At 44.6% G+C, this 22,940-nt stretch overlaps 1 protein-coding gene across 1 annotated transcript in view; it reads right to left on the reverse strand.

Moving 5' to 3' along the window:
* The window catches only part of LOC144172666 (lysosomal alpha-mannosidase-like), a 110,091-nt gene that overhangs the window by 20,697 nt on the left and 66,454 nt on the right, over positions 1-22,940 (reverse strand). The window contains exons 18-22 of the mRNA XM_077701307.1: positions 10,639-10,854; positions 9,346-9,470; positions 6,912-7,013; positions 2,762-2,849; positions 107-193 (exon numbers count right to left, since the gene is read on the reverse strand). Coding sequence (XP_077557433.1) covers positions 107-193; positions 2,762-2,849; positions 6,912-7,013; positions 9,346-9,470; positions 10,639-10,854 — 618 coding nt within the window. The remainder of the gene's footprint in view (positions 1-106; positions 194-2,761; positions 2,850-6,911; positions 7,014-9,345; positions 9,471-10,638; positions 10,855-22,940) is intronic.

The raw sequence follows: 22,940 nt of genomic DNA on the forward strand, positions 1-22,940 counted from the left end.
ACATAAACGACAAAAACCAAGGCTGTAAACTATCAATCAGTTGTTACTATAAATCTTGGAAATTTCTACCCACGTAACCGAAGGAAATTTCCTACGTTTCACTTACCATTAGCTCTGCAGACCCGTTGCGAATACTGCTTCCGCCTTGTGAGCGGTCGGTTAGCACGGTAAGTTGGGCGTCTCGGGCGGTATCCTTAAACGGAAACAAAATAAAGAAGTCAGAAAAGCGAAAAAAGAGTCCCAGAAATTCAGAGAATTTTCTATATTGCGTAGCCTCCTTATGCCGCTTATCTAGAATGTGCCATTTTTTTTGTTTTTCAGAAGTCTGTCCGACCAGTTATTATCCGATACGCTATTATAATGATTAAAGTTGGAACTTACACAAAATCAGCATTTTTGTGGAAATGCAAGGTTCGTCATTTTCACGATTTTTTCTATTTGTGGTCTTTCAAATCTCTGCCCGACCAAGTATTATCAGTTACGCTATTATAATGATTAAAAGTGGAACTTCCACGAAATCTGCATTTTTGTGGAAATGCAAGGTTTGTCATTTTCTATTTGTGGTCTTTCAAATCTCTGTCCGAGCAATTATTATCAGTTACACTATTATAATGATTAAAGGTGGAACTTGCACGAAATAAGCATTTTTGTTGAAATGCAAGGTTCGTCATTTTCACGGTTTTTTCTATATGTGGTCTTTCAAATCTCTGTCCGACCAATCATTATCAGTTACGCTATTATAATGATTAAAGGTGAAACTTCCACGAAATCTGAATTTTTGTGGAAATGCAAGGTTCGTCATTATCACGAGTTTTTCAAATTTGTGGCCTTTCAAATCTCTGTCCGACCAATTATTATCAGTTAGGCTATTATAATGATTAAAGGTGAAACTTCCACGAAATCTGAATTTTTGTGGAAATGCAAGGTTCGTCATTATCACGATTTTTTCTATTTGTGGCCCTCCAAATCTCTGTCCGACCAATTATTATCAGTTACGCTATTATGATGATTAAAGGTGGAACTTCCACGAAATCTGCATTTTTGTGGAAATGCAAGGTTCGTCATTTTCACGATTTTTTCTATTTGTGGTCTTTCAAGTCTTTGTTCGACCAATTATTATCAGTTACGCTAGTATAATGATTAAAGGTAGAACTTGCACGAAATAAGCATTTTTGTGGAAATGCAAGGTTCGTCATTTTCACGAATTTTTCTATTTGTGGTCTTTAAAATCTCTCTCCGACCAATTATCAGTTACGCTATTATAATGATCAAAGGTGGAACTTCCACGAAATCAGCATTTTTGTGGAAATGCAAGGTTCGTCATTTTCACGATTTTTTCTATTTGTGGTATTTCAAATCTTTCTCCGACCAATTATTATCAGCTACGCTAATATAATGATTAAAGGTGGAACTTCCACGAAATCTGCATTTTTGTGAAAATGCAAGGTTTGTCATTTTCACGATTTTTTCTATTTGTGGTCTTTCAAGTCTTTGTCCGACCAATTATTATCAGTTACGCTAGTATAATGATTAAAGGTAGAACTTGCACGAAATAAGCATTTTTGTGGAAATGCAAGGTTCGTCATTTTCACAATTTTTTCTATTTGTGGTCTTTCAAGTCTTTGTCCGACCAATTATTATCAGTTACGCTAGTATAATGATTAAAGGTAGAACTTGCACGAAATAAGCATTTTTGTGGAAATGCAAGGTTCGTCATTTTCACGATTTTTTCTATTTGTGGTCTTTAAAATCTCTCTCCGACCAATTATCAGTTACGCTATTATAATGATCAAAGGTGGAACTTCCACGAAATCAGCATTTTTGTGGAAATGCAAGGTTCGTCATTTTCACGATTTTTTCTATTTGTGGTATTTCAAATCTTTCTCCGACCAATTATTATCAGTTACGCTAATATAATGATTAAAGGTGGAACTTCCACGAAATCTGCATTTTTGTGAAAATGCAAGGTTTGTCATTTTCACCATTTTTTCTATTTGTGGTCTTTCAAATCTCTGTCCGACCAATTATTATCAGTTACAATAATATAATGATTAAAGGTGGAACTTTCACGAAATCAGCATTTTTCTGGAAATGCAAGGTTCCTCATTTTCCCGATTTTTTCTATTTGTGGTCTTTAAAATCTCTCTCCGACCAATCATTATCAGTTACGCTATTATAAAGATCAAAGGTGGAACTTCCACGAAATCAGCGTTTTTGTGGAAATGCAAGGTTCGCCATTTTCACGATTTTTTCTATTTGTGGTCTTTCAAATCTTTGTCCGACCAATTATTATCAGTTACGCTAATATAATGATTAAAAGTGGAACTTCCACGAAATCAGCATTTTTGTGGAAATGCAAGGTTCGCCATTTTCAGGATTTTTTCTATTTGTGGTCTTAAAATCTCTCTCCGACCAATTATTATCAGTTACGCTATTATAATGATCAAAGGTGGAACTTCCACGAAATCAGCATTTTTGTGGAAATGCAAGGTTCGTCATTTTCACGATTTTTTTTATTTGTGGTCTTTAAAATCTCTCTCCGACCAATTATGTGCGCCTATGTGGGAAGTGGCCTTGGGATATAGGGATACAGTGGCCGATTTAAATTATTAAATATCTATATCTATATATATATATATATATATATATATATATATATATATATATATATATATATATATATATATATATATATATATATATATACACATATATATACACGCAGGACCTCTTCAAACGATTTTTTTACTGCAGGCCTCACCCTTATAAATATTTTGCTGTTAACGGGATAGTAGTTTCCAGCCACCGGTTCTTGTACGTCAAGCTGCCATGTTTGCCTGAAGTTTCGCCTGCAAGAGAAGCAGAATATCAGGGAATTCTCAGGGGACTTTTCGTCTTGTCTTGCGCGCGCACGGTATATTGACAGGAAGTGTTCCTCTAAGGCTAAATACATGTCATTTTAACTTATCATCTGTAAAGTTCTACTGCTTATGGAACACACCGGACTAAAACACCATAGGGCATCGACATGGTAACCACAACATAGAATAACATTCATCGTAAAGCTCGTTTAGGATATGTGTGTTATGCGGTGTTTCAAACATGGATTTGACATGGTTTCTAACACATAAAAACTGTAGGAGGAGGTGTTCACCGCTCAGCGTATCCGGAAGCTCGAGGCATACCAGATATATAATCTTGAGCACCGTAGCTGCTAGAGCGGCTTAAAAAGGAAGCAACGCTATTCAGATTGGTTTGATGACTGTAATATAAATTCCTATTATATTTCGGGTTTTTGGCTGGTTATTTGTATTAATCAGTCACAGTAAACATTATCCTAACTAGTTCCAACGAATATAAATGGCCCCGCTTTTCAACAAAAGAATACAATGCACTTAACACGCTAGAGTGAGGTATAGTGCCGCAGGATGCATTGCAGTGAAATAGGGTCCAATATTATGCAATGAACATTGTTAACATTTTTGAGCGCCCAGCTCATGTGCGGCTTTCGTCCCCTCCCCATCTACTGGTTAAAATACACCGCAGTTTTAAAAGAACGTTGGGACGACCGAGTGTGATGCCTGTGTACTTTTCTTTCTGCGACTGGTTGAAAAAACCTACCGTACCGGTATACTGAGGGGAGCTGAGGTGCACACGCGCAAATACGACCACAGTAAACCATGGACAGCTCACGGAGTCATGGAAGCAGCGATCCTTATATGTGCATGTGTTGTTTTTAGATGCGACGGTGAAAGGAGCATCTCTTGCCGGCGGCCCTGTCCTTCCTGCGTCGTCGTTGTCCGCGTCCGCACAGCTGCGTCTCTCCTCCGCTCACCCCCTCTCCTCTCTCCGATAGCGAACACTCTCGCCCAACATCTGCGGGCGCGTGGCGCAGCGCACTCTCACTCCGCCGGTGGGCGGCGCTGCGCGCTGTGCGCATGTGCAGTACTCTCTCTCTCCACGGCCTCCTCTCCTTCGGGTGCGCTGCGCATATAAGCGGAGTCCCGCGCTCCGGCCGGTCTCTCAGTCGACGGTTGCCCGCGCTTGCGCTTGCGCCGCATCCCCTCGCGTGGAACCCAACGATGTGATTGAAACGCACTTCACGTTCACTACGCGTTTCACGCAATTCGACTAATCGACCCAACGGAACCACCTTCAGCGTCGCATCACACCAGGGTTCCCGCGAGGAAAGGTGGGCGTAATTTTTTTTCAGCGGTATAGTTGGCGACAATCGAACTTTATTATCAGGCCCACAAAACATCTGAGGAGCGCTAAAAGGTTAGTTTTGATTAAAAGTAAATGGAGCACTGGAGCAGTAGCTGAGGGGCATCCCTTTGCCGTCTCGGAACGGCAATGTAACAGAACAGGCGCGCTGTAAGTCTACGTTCGCGCATACTTATTTTATTTATTTATTTATTTATTTATTATACCTCAAAAACCCCAGGGCGGGGTGTTACATGAGGGGTGGGCACTTCATACAGGGTTTCTTCGATGTGCGTTTTGAAAAGTGTGGGGCTGGAGTGGCGCACGACGTGGGGCGGAAGGTCATTCCAATCCTTCGCTGTCTGAACAAAGAATGACCGAAGGTGAGCAGTTGTACGGGCATGCGCAGGGTAAACTGGGTTGTTGTGATTCGTGTGGCAAGATATGCGATGCGCGGGCATGATAACAAATGCGTCGGACAGTGAGTGAAAAAATTTATGAAAAAGAGCTAATCTAGCGGCTTTGCGTCGAAGTTCAAGGTTGGGAAGATGGGCTTTGATCTTTAAGTTAGTACGGCTTGAGTGGCGCGAGTAATCTGAATATATAAACCTAGATGCTCTATTTTGGACAGATTCTAATGTTTTCGATAGATTAGATTGGTGGGGATCCCAGACGGCGCAAGCGTATTCAAGTTTCGGACGGACTAGTGTTTGATATGCTAAAAGTTTAACAGAAGGGGGAGCCAGTCGTAAATTTCTTCTTAGGTATCCAAGGACTTTGTTTGCTTCGTTAGAAATGTTTATTATGTGGGAGGACCAAGTAAGATCTGGAGTAATGTTTACACCTAAATATTTGTAGGAATTCACGGGGGATATTTCGCAACCAGAAATACATCCCACCCTATTTGATAGGTTCAATTGGCACTTTCTTAAGCGTGCCCGCATGGGCTTAAGAAATAGCGATGAGCTACACAACAGCGCTGGTTGCCTTGCCGGACGCACCTTTAGAAGTTTATACAAACCACCGCTATTGAGTTCAAAGAAGCTACACACCATTGAAAACGTGCCATCCTGGCACCATAAAGTTAGACCATACTGCTCACGGGCGGCAGCGTATTGCATTGCCATTATCACGTGCCGTAGAGGCTGTAAAATAATAACCAATTTGACCTGAAGAATATAGAAAAGACATTCAGATCTCAGAGTGGTCATAAACGTAACTCCATTGACATACAGCTCTGTTGTCTCTTGGAAAACAGCGTGGTTTTGCTGTTGTTGACAGGATTACCAACGACTCGTTAAATGTTCCATATAGGCATATGGTCGACTGGACTTCTGAAAGCCGTTTTTCTCCTCTGCTTCCCTGCTTCCGTTTTAACATCCTTATGGGTCCTCCATGGACCTGAAGTCGCCTTTCTATTTTTCTTGAGCATAAGTGTCGTTTGACGTTTGGGCTCTACTTCTAGCAATACCTTCGTATTTCCAAAAAAATTAGGAAGCCGACCACATGACACCGCATTCCCCGACTCACCCAGAGTCCCCAACCGCTAACCAAATTCATGCGGCATACAACCTCCGCCCTCCACACCGGCTTAAAGAAGCTCCTTCCAAACTATTACACTCCTCTTCCCCCAACCTCCTCGCCTCTCTCAGGCACGCTACCCCGAAACAAGGCATGGAAAGGGAACGCTTGCGGCACCTACGAAGACAAGTCGCTTGTGAAAACCACTGGTGTGGAGTTAGACTGCGCCAGTTTAGAATTTTGAATCCCGCATGTAGTATACCAGCTCCATGGTTCTTTGTACCTGTATTTTCGTTTGAGCTGTCTTGTACGAAGTCTATTGGGAATGCCAAACTTTTCATAAAATCAGCGAAATTCGTAATAGTCAAGAGCACCAAATAAAAACAATTGCTTTACACCTCTATAAAAGTTGTTATTATGACTTCCGTTGTTGTTGGTACACAAATCGGTTAAACACTACTGCGCTGATCGTATTCATTCGAATGCGAAATTGAGCCTGATATTTTTGCAGAAGCAGTCCGTTGAGACAAAAAAATTAAATATTGTGGGCAAAATGTCCCCAACAGAAAAGTATAAAATTATTCAATTATAAAATTGCAAGTGTCATTCACATCACTGCAATTACTGTTTGTGCTCGGAGTCCACTTGTTGCATGGGTGGCCGCAATCTTTTACCTCACTTTTATAAATTTGGTTGTGCTATTTAGGATTTTTTCTGGTATCTGGATTAATCTTTTAATCTCGTTGCCTTAATAATCGTGTATTTTTGGCGGGAGACAATTTATTCTGCCTTCCAGATGTGGTCGCCCATGTTGTAGCGTACGTCTTCATTACCACGTGTTTTACTTACCTTACGGGCATTTTCGTCTCGAGGGGATTATCCAACATGAATGTGAACAGTGCTAATATTATACAGAAGTTGAAGGACCTCACATCAGATCACGGTATAGCGATTTCAACAGAAATTGCACCACATGGCGGAAACCATCGTCTTGAGGTATCAATTTCATAGCTTAATCATTTTTAATTACGCTCAATGGCTACTTTTTGTGGCGTTCCGCCTTGTATACATAACGAGAGTATCTTGAATAACTTAACTTGGTCAAAGAGCGCCTATTTTATGGTTACCAGAGGGCTAGAACATCATACAAATGCACAAGAAGTAAGGCCCCCAAAGGAAGTTCTCACCTGCGCTGTAGAATCTCCCTGCCATTAGAGTCTGTGTAAAAGAGTTCGTCCGTTTGAAGATCGGTGTCAAACCTGGTTACAATTTCTTTTCCAACTTCATCACTGTGGAAAGAAGGGAATTCTCAGGTAGTGCAAGTGAAACAAGAACATGATCATAGCCCAGAGCACGTGGCAGCTATCAAGTTGGTCTAAACAAAATATTTTGGATGCGATAAAGATATCTGAAGAGACATTTTCGTAGAAAGTTAGGAATAGAACTACGAATCATCATGCCCCCAAGCATTTCTTTGGAACTGCGCCCTCTGGTTTCGCTGTTAACCCAGCGTTTCGTTTCTCTTCAAGGTGGTCTAGCAAGCTGATTCCTTCGCAGCTTAGCATCCGTTCGCTACAGCGGAAGCACTGTGACCAATGTGGGGCTGCCAATACAGAAGCCTGCTTTGTCTTTTGGTGAAAAAATAACCGCATGATAAGCGTTTCGTCCCGTCAGCATCCCAGTGGGATGAAACTGCTTTAAAGAAGGTTTCGACAAGTTTTAGGCCTGTGTTCTACAAGGTGCGCTACCGATGAGATGTCACCGGGAGCGAATACAAAAAAAAATTCACACGTTTTCAGAAACGAACAGCATTTGAGAAGGCCCCAGTTCTGCTATTTTTCCTTTGACAATTCTGAACCGATTGATTGATTGAATTTGATTGTAGGGTTTAACGCGCCGACGCAACACAGGCGATGAGGCGTGCCGTAGTGGATTGCTCCGGATTAATTTTGACCACCTGGGGATCTTTAACGTGCGCCGAAATCTCGTACACACGAGTGTTTTTGCTTTTCGCCTCCATCAGAAAAGTGGCCGCCATGGCCGGGAATCGAACCCGGGACCTCGTGCTCAGCAGCGCAACGGCTTAGCTCCTGAGCCACCGCGACGGGTAATTCCAAACCAAACTGAAAATAATATAGATAGCTGAGTCTGTCAGCGGATTTAGGGCGTTTATTTGTTGAAAGGCATAAAAAAATTCCCCCCTTGTATTATAAACCTGTCACCTTTCAAAGTTACGGAGGTGACGCCCTACTTGACTTCAGTCATTTTAAGCCCGGTATGAAACATTCCAATAGACAATTAAATAAAGAGCAACATATCACACCAAGTTCTACACTACCCAACTGAGTGACTAGTCAACACCAGGGCACGCTCCCGGAGACCCTGTGCATTCATAAAAGACTGGGATGAATGCACAAGTGATGAATGCACAAGTGAATGCAAGTCAAGAACTTTTGGCGTTTCCTCTTTCACGAACGGTACGGTGGTTAAATCTATACATTGGCGACCACATTTCGTGGCTTGCAATACACGCATCTACACAACAATGAAATGTTAGTGGTTCCTGGATTGCGGCTACCCAAATGGGGGCTCAGTGAAACAGCTGCTCCTAATTGCCGAACAATCAACCTTTTCTTTAAGTGTTTTTCTGTGTAGAAGTTTTGTTGGGGACGGTTAAAGGGATGTGGGTAGCCTTCCCTTGGATTATGCTTAAACGGCACTTCCATGCCAAATCGTCAATGCCCTTAGTTCATGCCATTCCTTTCCGGCATACACTCGTAGTTCGGCTGTGGCGTTGAACCTGACAACGTCATTGTTGGGTTTGTTTATCAATTTATGTGTGTAGAACAAGTCGCACTTGGTTCAGTCGAACCAGAATGAAACGGGAAGAAAATGAAGCCACCCTAAACCCTGCACAAAGTTTCTTTAATTCGGTTCCTTTGCCTACATCTCTGCTTTGTGACTCTTCATAAGGCATGCCGGCCTAAATAAGTTTATTCTATACTTTTCCCTTAGTATGTATAACCCTTTGGTGGCATCTGGGGTGCTGTCTTCTCCGATCTCCTAGAGAGCGGAAATGACAGGCAAGTTACAATATGCCCGCGGAAGTGCAGATTCTTTTAGTTTGTTTCTTTATTTCTGCCAAACCTGCCTAAATCAATTTTTTTCAGTGGTAACTATCCCGCGCAAAGAATATTTATACATCCCTTCCCTTCGCATAACCAAGAAAACTGGAAGCGGGTGCACAAACAGAATGAAAACATTTCCAATTATCCGAAACGGAAAACGTAGTAGCGCTTTCCAGCACTGGAGTGTACTTCACGGCGTTTGCTTGGTCCGCTTTTTATGTCTGGGGTCGTTTCTCTTTAAAGGATCATATAGAAACTGGGCGAGCCCTCTCATTTGATGTGGAGGAATTTACTATGCCCGAAGTTTTTATGTTTGGTTTTTTGATATACTGGATATACTGTACGTAACTCTTATTACATCATTACAAAATGTTAAGTGCAATGGTCTAGAATTATTCTAATTCCTTCAAGCACACGCATAAAAGTAATCATTCTTTTCGGAAAGATTGCCAATTCTTTCTAGTACACCAATGAAAGGGCATAGGTTACTTACTCGACAGGAATAGAGCCCACAACCCAGTCGAATTCAACGAAGTCTGCCTCTTCGTACACACGTATGACTTGCGTTAGCCAGTCAGAGAACTTCTGGTGAACTTCTTTAACGATTGAGCCATTGTTCTGAAAAATAAAAACACGTCAGTGAAAGTTCTGCAGGAATTTCCTGAGAATGTAAGTACTGGCGCCACAAATACTACATGATGCAAATACTAAAAGCCACAGCATATTACGCAGAGTACGTATCGACAACAGAAATTAGTAGTTGGGTATCGTCAGAATAAAAGAATTTCCTGAAAATATGTAAATGTATGCTCACCGACTAAAAAAAGTACCTGACCACAACGCGACTCGCTAATAGGCGATGGTGGGCATAGCAACTGTCGTACAAGAATGTGTGAATGGTGGTAAGTAACCGACAGAAAAAATTCGCACAGGGAAGCTCGCGCAGCAAAGTTGCACCAGCGCCTCAAGCGGCCGCAATATGGCGCATTAACCTTCCAATTTGCTTAGAGTACTTGTCACAAAAAATACCCCCAGCAGTTCAGACACAGATACACGCCAGAAAAATGCATAATAATTGTGATGAATCCTCAAGGCCTTTTACGGAAGGTATTTGTGCAATTAACGATCAGTTAGAACTATTGACATCTTGTATTCTACATTAAAATCTAAGCAGGATTCTTCCCATCAGCGTGAAAGTTTATGGAATTAGGACAGGAAAACCATACGGTACTTTTGCTTCGGTCAAATGGTCTGCGGGAGAATGTTTATTGTTTATCTGAATAAGTCAAGGCGTGAGAGATTTGAGCCTTCCAACTTTTGCAATCGGCATTAAGGAATTATAGGAGACCTATCACTGGTGCAGCCACGATGTCGCTTTGGGTATGTGGTTGAAGGCGTGTGAACCTTGTGGAGTAAGGACAGGTTTCCATGGCTCAAGAACGCATGATGGTCATACCGTTACTATCTGGTAGCCGCAATGCTAACTTAGGAAGGCGTTTCCTTATTTCAGTCATTCGTTTACCTACACTGGAAAGCAGGCTTTATTGAATTCCCCAGGAACGTAGGGATTCTGTCTAATTGCAGGTCGTGAGATAGGAATAGCACTTGACATAAGCTCTTTGTTCACCGTGTTTACCAACGAAAAGGGGTGTAATTTTCTAAACAGGGGCTAAAACACTTATGCACCAGTTAAGACAACAAGTAAAAGAGTGCATGCAGCTCTTTGCTTTTCTTGAAACCTTTCACGTGGTAACTTTGAAAAGAAGGAAAAAAAGTTTGGACTAACCACCGTGTGGACGAGCTCCGCCTTTTTTGCCACGGGAAGTGGTTCAAGCTGTGTAGGTCGGAATATGTAGGCGCCAGATGCACGGAACTGGAACTTGGTGTTATTGCCAGGATGTCCCTCGTACCAGTAAAAGGACTGTTTCACCCGGACGGTTGTATTCTTCCACGAGATGGCACTAAGCAGTCCACTCGTGCAGTTGATGACGGCACTCGCCCTCTGGAATGAATGAAGCTTACTCCTGAGCTAGTCACCATCGCATAAAGAAACTCAGGGGCACTACAATACAAAACACAACACGCGCAGAAGAAAAACCGCACCACCCATTTCATGAACTCCGCATCACCGAGTATGCTTTCTGCTTTTGTTGACATCCTGGCTTTTGTATTTCCCAGGAGAACGTGACCATTTTCATTTAGTTCAACCTTAGCCACCATTTTAAAGGTTGACATTTTTCAGGACCACGTCTTTATGCTCTGTCCTAGCGGAAATAAACGAGAGTACAATGCGGGCCGGCAAAGGCGTCTACTGCCTTATATATGCACTTTTTCTTATTGCCGCGTTTTATATGAGGTTTAAAATTATATTTGGGTATTTTACCAGAGACATCGGGTAATATACAAAAATCATCATCATCATCACCAGCCTGTCTACGCCCACTGCAGGGCAAAGGCCTCTCCCATTATTCTCCAATTGCCTCGGTCCTGTGCCAACTGTGACCAATTTATCCCCGCAAACTTCTTGATCTCATCTGCCCATCTAACTTTCTGCCGCCCCCTGCAACGCTTGCCTTCTCTAGGGATCCACTCTGTTGCCCTTAATGACCAGCGGTTATCATGCCTTCGTATTACATGCCCTGCCCACGTCCATTTCTTCTTCTTAATTTCTACTAATATGTCTTTAACACCAGTTTGCTCTCTGACCCACTCCACTCTCTTCTTGTCCCTTAATGTTACACCTATCATTTTCCGCTCCGTTGCCCGCTGAGTCGTTCTCAATTTAAGTTGAACCCTCTTAGTGAGCCTCCAAGTTTCTGCCCCGTAGGTGAGTACCGGTAAGATGCAGCTGTCATACACTGTCTTCTTCAGCGACAATGGTAGGCTGCTATTCATTATCTGAGAATGTCTGCCATATGCACCCCACCCCATTCTGATCCTTCTAATTATCTGTGCCTCATGGTTGGGATCTGGGGTCACAACTGCAGCGATGGCGTAGAGGTAGAACACCCGTCTCGCGTGCAGAAAGACCGTGGTTCAAATCCCGGTGCCGGACAATTCCCACCGGATTAAAAAAAAAAATCCGAGTATTGATGGAATTGCACAAAGGGGCTTGGGGTGCGGCCTGACCCCGGCGGCCATTGCCGGTAATGCACTCCCTCACCAGAGCAGGATTGGCCACCCTGGTGTAGTAATGGCCACAACCTCCCATGAATACGCCAACTAATATACAAAAATATCAATACACAACTGGTATTTAAAATGATACTTAAAGTGTAATCCAAAAAGTAAGTCAATTTTTTGGGAGGGCATAGCAAGCGCGAAAACGTGCATCCGTCCAAGATCGTCATTGATTCAACCACAAATTATTCTGATACATATATCAAAACTTGCACCCAATTATAGAGAAAATGCACAGACGATCATCCAAATAAGATACAGGCTAAAGCTGTTGACGCATTTCTATGTGATTATACCATACTTAAACTCTGCATTTCGTACAGAACTTCCTAAAGTAATCACTAGGTCATATCATCGTTTTGGGGTTATGTGCAATTGCATTTCAACGTCACCCCTAAAACCAGAAAGAAAACGCTCAAATAAACACGTGAAAATAAACCTGACCAATTGTAATGCTATATCTCCGGAAGCGGGACGTTAATTTTGGAAAGTATCGTTACGAGTTCTACGGGCTAAAACTGGCCATCAGCGGTGCACGCATATGTAGCGATACTGGCATTAAAACTACGAGATAGTATTGCGATCCTCGTAAATGACATGTGCGCCTATGTGGGAAGTGGCCTTGGGATATAGGGATACAGTGACCGATTTAAATTAATAAATAAAAAAAAAATATATATATATATATATATATATATATATAGTAAAAAATGGGTATAGCTTCTAACAAAACTGTTTATTGGTCGACGTTTCGATCGGATGCTGATCTTTCTCAAGGCTTGAGAAAGATACCCATTAAAGTACCTTACAGGGCAAGCGTAGCAAGAGAATTAATACAGCCAATAACATCAAGTGTAACACCTTGTCGTAGCCGTAACTGCAAAAGATAAAAACAAAAATAAAACATCATCGTTATCACAGAAAGGAACGCAAGCGTTCCTGTTTGGTGGTTTTACACGAAAAAATGCTTGTGCGGGTGATGGCGGAATGTTTCTGGGTTAGTCAGCAATGCGATATTATCAGGGAGATCGTTCCACAAGCGGATAGCACGTGGGAGAGCAGATGAATTGAATGAGTTAGTTGCGCCGTAGATTCTTGTGAAGCTACGTTGATTGAATAATCTGTGTAAGTCGGAAGAGGGCTTATAGGTAACGGGGAGGGTCTGGTGCGATAAATGTATTTGGGAAACATGCATAGAATCGCTATTTGCCGTCGGATATGCAATGATTCTAGTGAAAGTTTGTGTTTTATTTTTGCATATTATTGAACTGAAGTCATACGATTTGGATATGAATTGCGCCGCCCGATTTTGTACGGCTTGTAGTTTTTCAATTAAATAATTTTGATAGGGATCGAGACCAAACTGAGGGCGTGAACTCTACCTGTGATAATACAAATGTTTTATAGGCTAGTTGACGAATGTTAGACGGAGAAGCATGCAACTTTTGAAGTAAGTATCCTAATGATCGTGAGGCTTTAGCGCATATGGTGTTGATGTGGGTGGACCATGAGAGATTTTCTATTAGGAGCACGCCTATGTATTTATATGTTAGTGTTTTAGAAACTAAATGCTTGTTCAGGAAATACGAGAAATTAGAGTTAGTGCGCTTCCGGCTAAACGATATTATTTGGCATTTAGTTCAGTTTAAATACACCAGCCATGTGTTGCACCAATCGCAGATAAGGTTTAGGTTTTTTTGAAGCTGAGATGGTTAGTGGGGTCATTTATTTTCCGGTAAAATACGAAGTCGTCAGCAAAAAGGCGCATACATGATGTGACGCGTGAAGGCAGGTCATTAATAAATATTAAAAAAAGTAGGGACCGAGAACGCTGCCTTGAGGCACACCCGAAGTAACAGGGGATAGCGGCGAGGTATTATCATTCACAAGCGTAAACTATTCATGTATGAAAAGGAAGTTACTAAGCCAAGATAATGTTTATGGAACGATCAAAGGGCGGACAATTTAGCGATTAAACGGCAATGATCTACACGGTCAAAAGTTTTAGAAAAATTAAAAAATACAGTCAGTTTACAAGTTACTGTCCATGTTATTGTGCAATTCAGTGGTAAATTCAAATAACTGCGTATTATAAGAAAAAACCTCTTCCAGAGCCATGGTGGTTAACAAAGACAAAGTTATTGGTTTCGAGGTGAGAGTGAATGACAGAAGCGATAATATGTTGAAGCAATTTGCAACATATGCACGTTAATGAAATAGGGCGGTAGTTTTCGGGTGAATTTTTATTTTGAGATTAATATACTGGCACAATCTTAGCTATGTTCCAGTCACTCGGCAACTGTCCGGGTGATAAAGGCAGCACGAAGAAGTGCTACAAAATCTTACTTTAAATAGACTTGGTATTCTTTAAAATTTTTGAATTAATGTTATCGACTCATGTGGTGTATATAGGTTAAGGTTATTGAAAAAACATTCTATACCTTCGGCAGTTATGACAATCGGTGGCATGTATGGATAGTCTAGGTCATCAAAGCAAGGAACGTCAGAATAATCCTCCCTAGTGAATGCGGAACAAAAAAAGGTATTAAATACTATGCGGCAGTCACTCTCTGGAATGGGAATGTGCAGTACAATCTTGTTAGTATATATATATATATATATATATATATATATATATATATATATATATATATATATATATATATATATATTGTCACATGCCAGTCTGTGGGATGTGAGCATTATTAAGTAGGACAGACATGCTAAAATCCTCCGCGTGGGTACGTGCCGTGTGATGGGCACAGCAGAGGACGACGAAGGAGTGCGTTAGCTAGCGGCTCGTGTGCTAGGTTCTTGGTCGCGATATTGCTAGCCACCAACCGGTGCTCTCTGTGTGTTTCCTCTGGCAAGTTAGGCACCTCGCCTAATAAATACTTTGCCCCTGCGTCTTAGCCAAGACAACTTCTCTGCGCCCCTGTTTGACAGGACGCAACACTGGTGCAGGGTGCTTCCGATGCCCCGTACGCCCCCGGACGTTAGCCCCGAGAGACCTTCGCCCGTCCACACTCCGGTTCATCGGTGTAGCCGCCGGAAACTCGGCCTTCCTCCAGAACAGGGCCCTCTCTTGGAGACTACATCAAGAAGGCACGCTTCTCAGCCAGAGGTAATGGCGCAGGCAATGCCTAATACGGTGGTGACTTTTCAGCAGGCGCGCGAACCCGCCCACTTCCACGGAGAGGATTACAAAGACGTTGAGGACTGGCTTGAACAGTTCGAGCGTGTGGCTGCATTCAACCAGTGGAGTGCCACCCAAAAGCTCCAACAAGCCTATTTTGCTCTTGAGGACGGGGCAAGGACGTGGTTCGAGAATTGGGAAGCGAGCCTGCGCACTTTGGGAGGACTTTCGTCGCGAGGTTCAAGCGAAATTCGCCAATGCCGACCGCCGCGAACAAGCACAGCGTCTCCTGGAAGCACGGACTCAGAAACCTAACGAGAGTGTGGCTATGTTCGCGGAGGACATGGCGCGACTGTTCAAGCGAGCCGACCCAGACATGGCAGAATGTAAAAAATTACGCCATCTTATGCATGGCGTAAAAGAACAGCTTTTCGCCGGTCTCGTCCGAAATCCGCCACGAACGGTCCAAGAATTCATCCGCGAGGCTACTGCCATTGAGAGGGCACTACAACAGCGCTCCCGACAATACGACCGCATGGGCGCCAAAACATCGTCGAGCATCTCTGCTGTCATGGCCACGGATGACGACAACCGCCTTCGGTATCTCATCCGCTCGGTATTGAGAGAAGAGCTCGCTAAGCGCGGCATCATCCCATCGGGGCCCATACAGGCCTCCGTCGCCGACATAGTGCGCGATGAAATTCGCAACGCGATTTCCCTACCAGCAGTGCAGCCAGCGTCACCATGCCCAGTTTCCTACGCCACGGCTCTCACTGTCCAGGCTCCCGCCGCAACCACTAGACCTGCCGCGCCGCTTCTCCCATACCACCCGCCGCACCCAGCCGAATGCTGGCCACAACAAGCAGTCCCTCTTACTGCCCAACAGCAGTTTCGTAATAACTCTTCGGTCCGTCCGCAACAATACTATCGTCCTCAAGTACGCAAGACCGACCTTTGGCGAACTCCCGACAACCAGCCGCTCTGCTATCACTGTGGCGAACCAGGGCACATTTATCGCCGGTGCCCCTACCGTGAAATTGGACTGCCTGGATTCCCACCCAACGCTGTTCGGCCCCAATTCGGAGAAAGACCGGTCGCCATTTCTGACTACCTCGCCGAGCGTCGAGCTACCGCACCACTCCGCCGATCGCGTTCGCCGTCCCCAGCTCCCCAAGGTTCGCCCAGCCGCCGCACTCCTGGAGGGCCACCTACCCGGCGGTCTGCAACGCCACCGTGGGGAAACTAGATGACGCAACCTTGGGAGGCAAGGTTGCCAGTAGTCGAAGCTCCGAAGGCCTCCCTCTACCGCCGGCAGTTGGGGAACCGGCAGCCCACAACTTCGACGTCGACGTGAACGCGCGGCCCGAACTTACAGTTTTTCTCGACGGACACGAATGACCGCATTAGTTGACACCAGGGCGGACTACTCGATAATTAGTCGGGAACTCTCTGACAGGCTCAGGAAGGTCAAGACCCCATGGGATGGACCTCAGATTCGGACTGCCGGGGGTCACCTAATGACGCCTGTCGGAAAATGTACCGCAAGGGTACGCATTGGTGACTCTGACTTCGTCGGTACGTTCGTCGTCCTTCCGGAGTGCTTCAGAGAGCTTATTATAGGAATGGACTTCTTGCGCGATCATGATGCGGTAATCGACGTCGGCGAAGGCTTTGTGAGTTTTTCTACGAAAAATAACACACCAGAACGTACCGGCAACCGACCCATACACCTGCGAATTGTCGGTGACGAAGTTAGCCTACCACCAAGACCCTGCATGCTTGTTTCCGTTAGGTGTGATAACCTATTAAGCGGCCCTGGTATTGCCGAGGTCTTGAGTCCCCTTCTTGTGGAAAGTGGGATCGCCATTGCTAGGGGCCTGTTGACGCTAGCGTGCGGCGAAGCGGAGGTACTGCTGACAAACTTCACCAATGAACGTCGACAAGTCGCCAAGGGAACGGCGGTTGCCGTCTTCGAAGACATCGACAACGCAATGGACTGCTTCGTTCTACAGAGTAAAGCGTCAGCCGTGGTGCCAATAAGCTCGAAATCGACGTTAACCGCAACCTCCCGCCGACAGAGCAACGCCAGCTTTCTGAGCTCTTAAACAGTTTCCGGGACTGCTTTTCGTCGACGTCGGGCGTCCGTCAAACCCAGTTGGTCAAACACCGAATAATTACTGCCGCAAATCAAAGACCGGTTCGGCAGAACCCCTACCGAGTGTCCGCAAAAGAATGCGATGCGATAAGGCAATAGGTGGACCAGATGCTAGACGACGACGTCATTCAGCCATCGACAAGCCCCTGGGCGTCACCCATCGTCATGGTCAAAAAGAAGGATGGTAGCTTGAGATTCTGCGCCGATTATCGCAAACTGAACCAAGTAACCAAAAAAGACGTATATCCTCTGCCGAGAATAGACGACTCACTCGATCGATTACGACATGCCCGCTACTTTTCGTCAATGGACTTAAAGAGCGGATACTGGCAAATCGAAGTCGATGAGCGTGACCGTGAAAAGACCGCAATCGTTACTCCCGACGGGCTTTATGAGTTCAAAGTTCTTCCTTTTGGTTTGTGCTCAGCGCCTGCAACATTTCAAAGAATGATGGACACGGTTCTGTCTGGATTGAAGTGGCAAACGTGTTTGGTATACCTAGACGACGTCGTCGTGTTTTCCAGGACCTTTCAAGAGCACTTGGAGCGATTGACGTCCGTTCTTCAGGCTATCCGATCTGCCGCACTGACACTGAAACCAGAAAAATGCCACTTCGGGTATGAAGAACTACTATTTCTCGGTCACGTTGTCAGTCGAGCTGGCGTACGCCCGGATCCTGATAAACTTGATGCCGTGTCGAAGTTCTGCACGCCTACCGACAAAAAGAGCATTCGGCATTTTCTGGGGCTGTGGTCTTATTACCGGAGATTCATAGCGAACTTCTCCCACATTGCGGCCCCACTCACTTGCCTCACACGTGACGACGTAGCTTTCATCTGGAGTGATGAACAGCAAGAGGCGTTTGACGAGCTCCGGCGGCGCTTACAGACACCACCTGTGCTGGCTCATTTCGACGAGGATGCCGCAACTATGGTTCACACGGATGCCAGCAATGTGGGGCTCGGCGCTGTTCTCGTCCAGTGGCAAGACGGCGCCGAAAAAGTCATCGCTTACGCCAGCCGAACACTATCACGGGCCGAAAGTAACTACTCGGCCACCGAGAAAGAGTGCCTTCCTGTTGTTTGGGCCCTCCTCAAATTCCGACCATACCTTTATGGGCGCCATTTTACCGTCGTCAGTGACCACCATTCCCTCTGCTGGCTCACGAATCTTAAGAACCCTACTGGCCGTCTTGCGCGATGGAGCTTAAGGCTCCAGGAATTCGACAATACCATCGTACACAAATCCGGCAAGTGGCATTCAGACGCAGACTGCCTTTCAAGAGCTCCTGTTGGCCTTGCCCCCGCCGATGACGACGACAGCGACGATGTCGCGCTAATCGGAGTTCTGGACGCCCCCACAATTTCGGAGCAGCAGCGCGCGGATCCGGAACTACGATCGCTGTTTGATTTTTTACAAGGCCACACTAGCGTCGTGCCGAAGGAATTTGCCAGAGGACTGTCATCATTCTGTCTGCGGAGCAACGTTCTCTATAAGAGAAATTTCGCGTCGAGTGGGAGTAACTACCTGCTTGTCGTACCCAACCTTCTCAGGAATGAAATCTTGCAGGCCTGTCACGACGAGCCTAGCACCGGTCACTTCGGTTACACACGTACGCTGGCACGGATCAAGCAGAAGTACTACTGGCCGAAGCTATCGGCCACCGTATGGCAGTATGTACGAACTTGCCGGGACTGCCAGCGACGGAAAGCACCACCCGGCCGGCCAGTCGGACTTCTGCAGCCCGTTCAGGTTCCTAGAACGGCTTTTGAACAAGTTGGCATGGACTTGCTCGGCCCATTTCTAACTTCCACAACTGGGAACAAATGGATAGTAGTCGCCACGGATTACTTAACCAGGTATGTCGAAACGAAGGCACTTCCACGGGCTACAGAGCTTGAGGTTGTGCAGTTTTTTCTAACAAGAATTGTGCTGCGGCATGGCGCACCGGCAGTGCTGATTACAGACCGTGGAACGGCCTTCACGGCGCAACTGCTGCAAGAAGTGTTGAGATTGAGCGGCACGTCCCACCGAAAGGCCAGCGCGTACCACCCCCAAACCAACGGCTTAACAGAACGTCTGAACCGAACAATAGCCGACGTGGTCAGTATGTACGCCGATGCGGAACACAAGACGTGGGATGCAGTTTTGCCTTACTTAACGTTCGCGTATAATACGGCCCAACAAGAGACGACGCAAATGACGCCATTTGCACTTGTCTACGGTAGGGAACCTTCCACAATGCTTGACGCCATGCTGCTACCCGATACCCACGCCGACCAAGACGGCTCCCTTCACGAGTTTGTGCGTAGCGCCGAAGTAGAACGCGCGCTGGCACGCCAGCGAATACAACACCAGCGTTGTGACGCCGCTTGCTACAGTCTTCGCCACCGACATGCAACCTTCTCCCCTGGGGACCAGGTCTGGGTGTGGACTCCAGTTAGGCGCCGGGGACTCTCGGAAAAGCTTATGCGGCGTTACTTTGGCCCGTACACGGTGTTACGACAGCTTAGCGATGTTACCCACGAAGTCGCTCCAGCCAGCCCAAGCGCCGCAGGACGTTCCCGATCTCGCCCAGAAATTCTGCATGTGGTCCGCATGAAACAATACTTCTCGCGGTGATCACACAATGCATCTAGCAGCGGAATACATTTTCCGCGCATAGCCGTAGCATCGAGTCGATGCTTTTGAGGAGAGGGGGTACTGTCACGTGCCAGTCTGTGGGATGGGAGCATTATTAAGTAGGACACACATGCTAATCCCCCGCGTGGGTACGTGCCGTGTGATGGGCACAGCAGAGGACGACGAAGGAGCGCGTTAGCTAGCGGCTCGTGTGCTCGGTTCTTGGTCGCCATATTGCTAGCCACCAACCGGCGCTCTCTGTGTGTTTCCTCTGGCAAGTTAGGCACCTCGCCTAATAAATACTTTGCCCCTGCGTCTTCGCCAAGACAACTTCTCTGCGCCCCTGTTTGACAGGACGCAACAATATATATATATATATATATATATATATATATATATATATATATATATATATATATATATATATATATATATATATATATATATATATATATATATGTATATATATATATATATATATATATATATATATATATACATATTTATATATGTACAAGGTAAGTCTGGGGCGATCGCCACAGACGCGTATTGTGTGGGTCGTGGGTTATCCGGCGGGCGATTTTTCTCCACTTTCTGTCTATTCAAATAATTTCTCAGGTTCAATGACCTAGCACATCCTGACCTTTGTTTTCCGCGGTTTTCTTGACTGCAAACCCTTATTTCTGTCTCAATTCCAAGAGCACCTCGAGTTCCCATTCCTGTTATTTATATATAAGGTTAGTAGATACAGAGACACACAAGAAAAACATTAAAAATACAAGTTTACTGAAGTTTGTGGAAGAGGTCTTCCTTTCTCTACAGTTGGTACTCTGAAAAAAGCAAATCCTCTTCCTGCAATGTCAGTGAACATTTATTTTGTAATGTTTTTCTTGTGTGTCGCTTAATTTGCTTACCTTAGTTTGTCGCGCTCTGTGCGAGTTTTTATGTTTCCAGACTCTCTCTCTCTCTCTCTCTCTCTGTATATATATATATATATATATATATATATATATATATATATATATATATGTATATATATAGGGAGCAATAAAACTTGGAAAATGGTAGAGAACACAAGAAAAAAAATTCGAACAGGATAGAAACCATGATTTTCGCCAACTTTTCAGCAAAGAGACTTGCCTTCGTCACGGCCGTTTTAATTTTTTCGATGCCTATTTGGGTGCTTGTTTGCGTTCTGGTGCGTGTTGGGGTAAGTGAACACTGAGCGTGATGTTTTTGGTGGGCCTGGTTGTTGTTCGCTTGCGTGCTGTACAGCTGGTGTTGAGGCCACATCCACGGTTTGTGTGCTCGCGTCATATGTGCTACTCTTCGGTGGATATGAAATTTTGCTACTATTGGGAATATTGGGTTGGTTCTGTTGTTCAGTGCTGGCCGCAGACGGGAGGCAGATGCGTGTTGTGGGGAGCGTCACCTTAAATGAGTTCCTCAGCCTGTACTTGATGTTTGCGGCAATCAGTCGGACGTCTCGAACGTTAGGGTGTAGTCTGTCCTTGGCCAGGTGTCCTAGGAGGTCGCGGTGAATTTTTGCGTGGTTGATGGCGTCAACGTTTTCTTTGTAGTGTCCAAGGTCCACGAGCGAGGAAGTCGTAAGCTTAGCTGACCTTTGTGAGTGAGCTATAAGTCTGTGCGTTTGGGGTATGTCTGGCTTGTGTTTGTTTTCGATCCTGAGAAGTACAGTGGTGAGGGTTGTCTTTGCGTTGGGCCTGTTGGCGTGAACGTCGTGAACAAGAGTTTTCATGCCGCGTGGGGCGGCGTCAATAAGTTGCCCTCTCATCAATGAGACTTGCCCTGGCGAAGGCAAGTCTCTTTGCTGTAACGTTGGCCAATCGAGGTTTCTACCTTGTCCGAAGTTCTCTTATATATATAGATATATAGATATATATATATATATATATATATATATATATATATATATATATATATATATATATATATATATATATATATCGCGAATCAGAATAGGAAATGAGGGGCTCGTTGAAAATAACACAGGAATAAGAGTTGACAGTCAAGAAAACCTCGGAAAGCGAAGGGGAGGATGTGGTAGGTCATTGAAATAGATAAAGAATTTGGAAAGAAAGAAAGAAAGAAAGCTGTTCTCAGTTGCCGTGCTATGTCCAAGCCATAGGGATTTCTGCTCGTACGGAATGCACCTACGGAATCTGGTACGAAAGGCACCAGAAAAATTCATCAGGTCCTAAAGCTTGAATGAAAACGGCTTTTAGCTTGTTCTTGACGAAGATTCGTAGACGAATTGTCCGAATTTCCATGTTCCATAAGATTTCCGTAGGCGAGTGTACCGTGACACCAGCAACGAGAATACAGCAACCAGTACAGGTTGCTCAATCTGCGCAGAGAATAAGTACGCTCCATAGTAAGCTATTTTAAGCTGGAGATGCACTGTTGAAAGCGGGAATGTTGCACCTGAATACAGAACATCTCTGCATTTCGAAGGAGGCTGTTCTGATCAATTACATTTAGGAAAGATTCAGTTTCAATGTTGGGAAGCATGGGGTAAATGTACACAAAATTAGTACCTAAAACTCAGACTCGAAGTTATGTTTGTCAGGAAACATTTAAGAAGGTGGAAATTAAGTCCTGCTGTGAGGGCGGTTAGAAAAGGAAGCCGAAAAGCAGAAAACAGCTCAAAAAGGGAGGACGAAAAAAGAAAACGATGCTTACTTTGAAAACAGCGCGTTCTACAATTACTTGCAAATGAATTCGCTATCATTTATAAATGTACTGGCTATGTCGCATCGGCGACAACATTCTGATGCTCACTCATGGTTAGGTATTCATGTTTTGTAAACTTTGAAGGGAGCTGTCTTGTTACAAAACAATACTGGAAATTTAAATAATAGCAATAATTCCGTGGTATGAGCCCTTTTAGCATGAGCACGCATGACCAGTTCTGTATGCACATTGTAAGAAACCTGACGCAAGTTTAGTTCGAAAGAAATAAAACGGCAGCCAC

This window comes from Haemaphysalis longicornis, unplaced genomic scaffold, assembly GCF_048455015.1.
Source record: "Haemaphysalis longicornis isolate Haplotype H1 unplaced genomic scaffold, Haemaphysalis longicornis Haplotype H1 scaffold_25, whole genome shotgun sequence".
NCBI lineage: Eukaryota > Metazoa > Arthropoda > Arachnida > Ixodida > Ixodidae > Haemaphysalis > Haemaphysalis longicornis.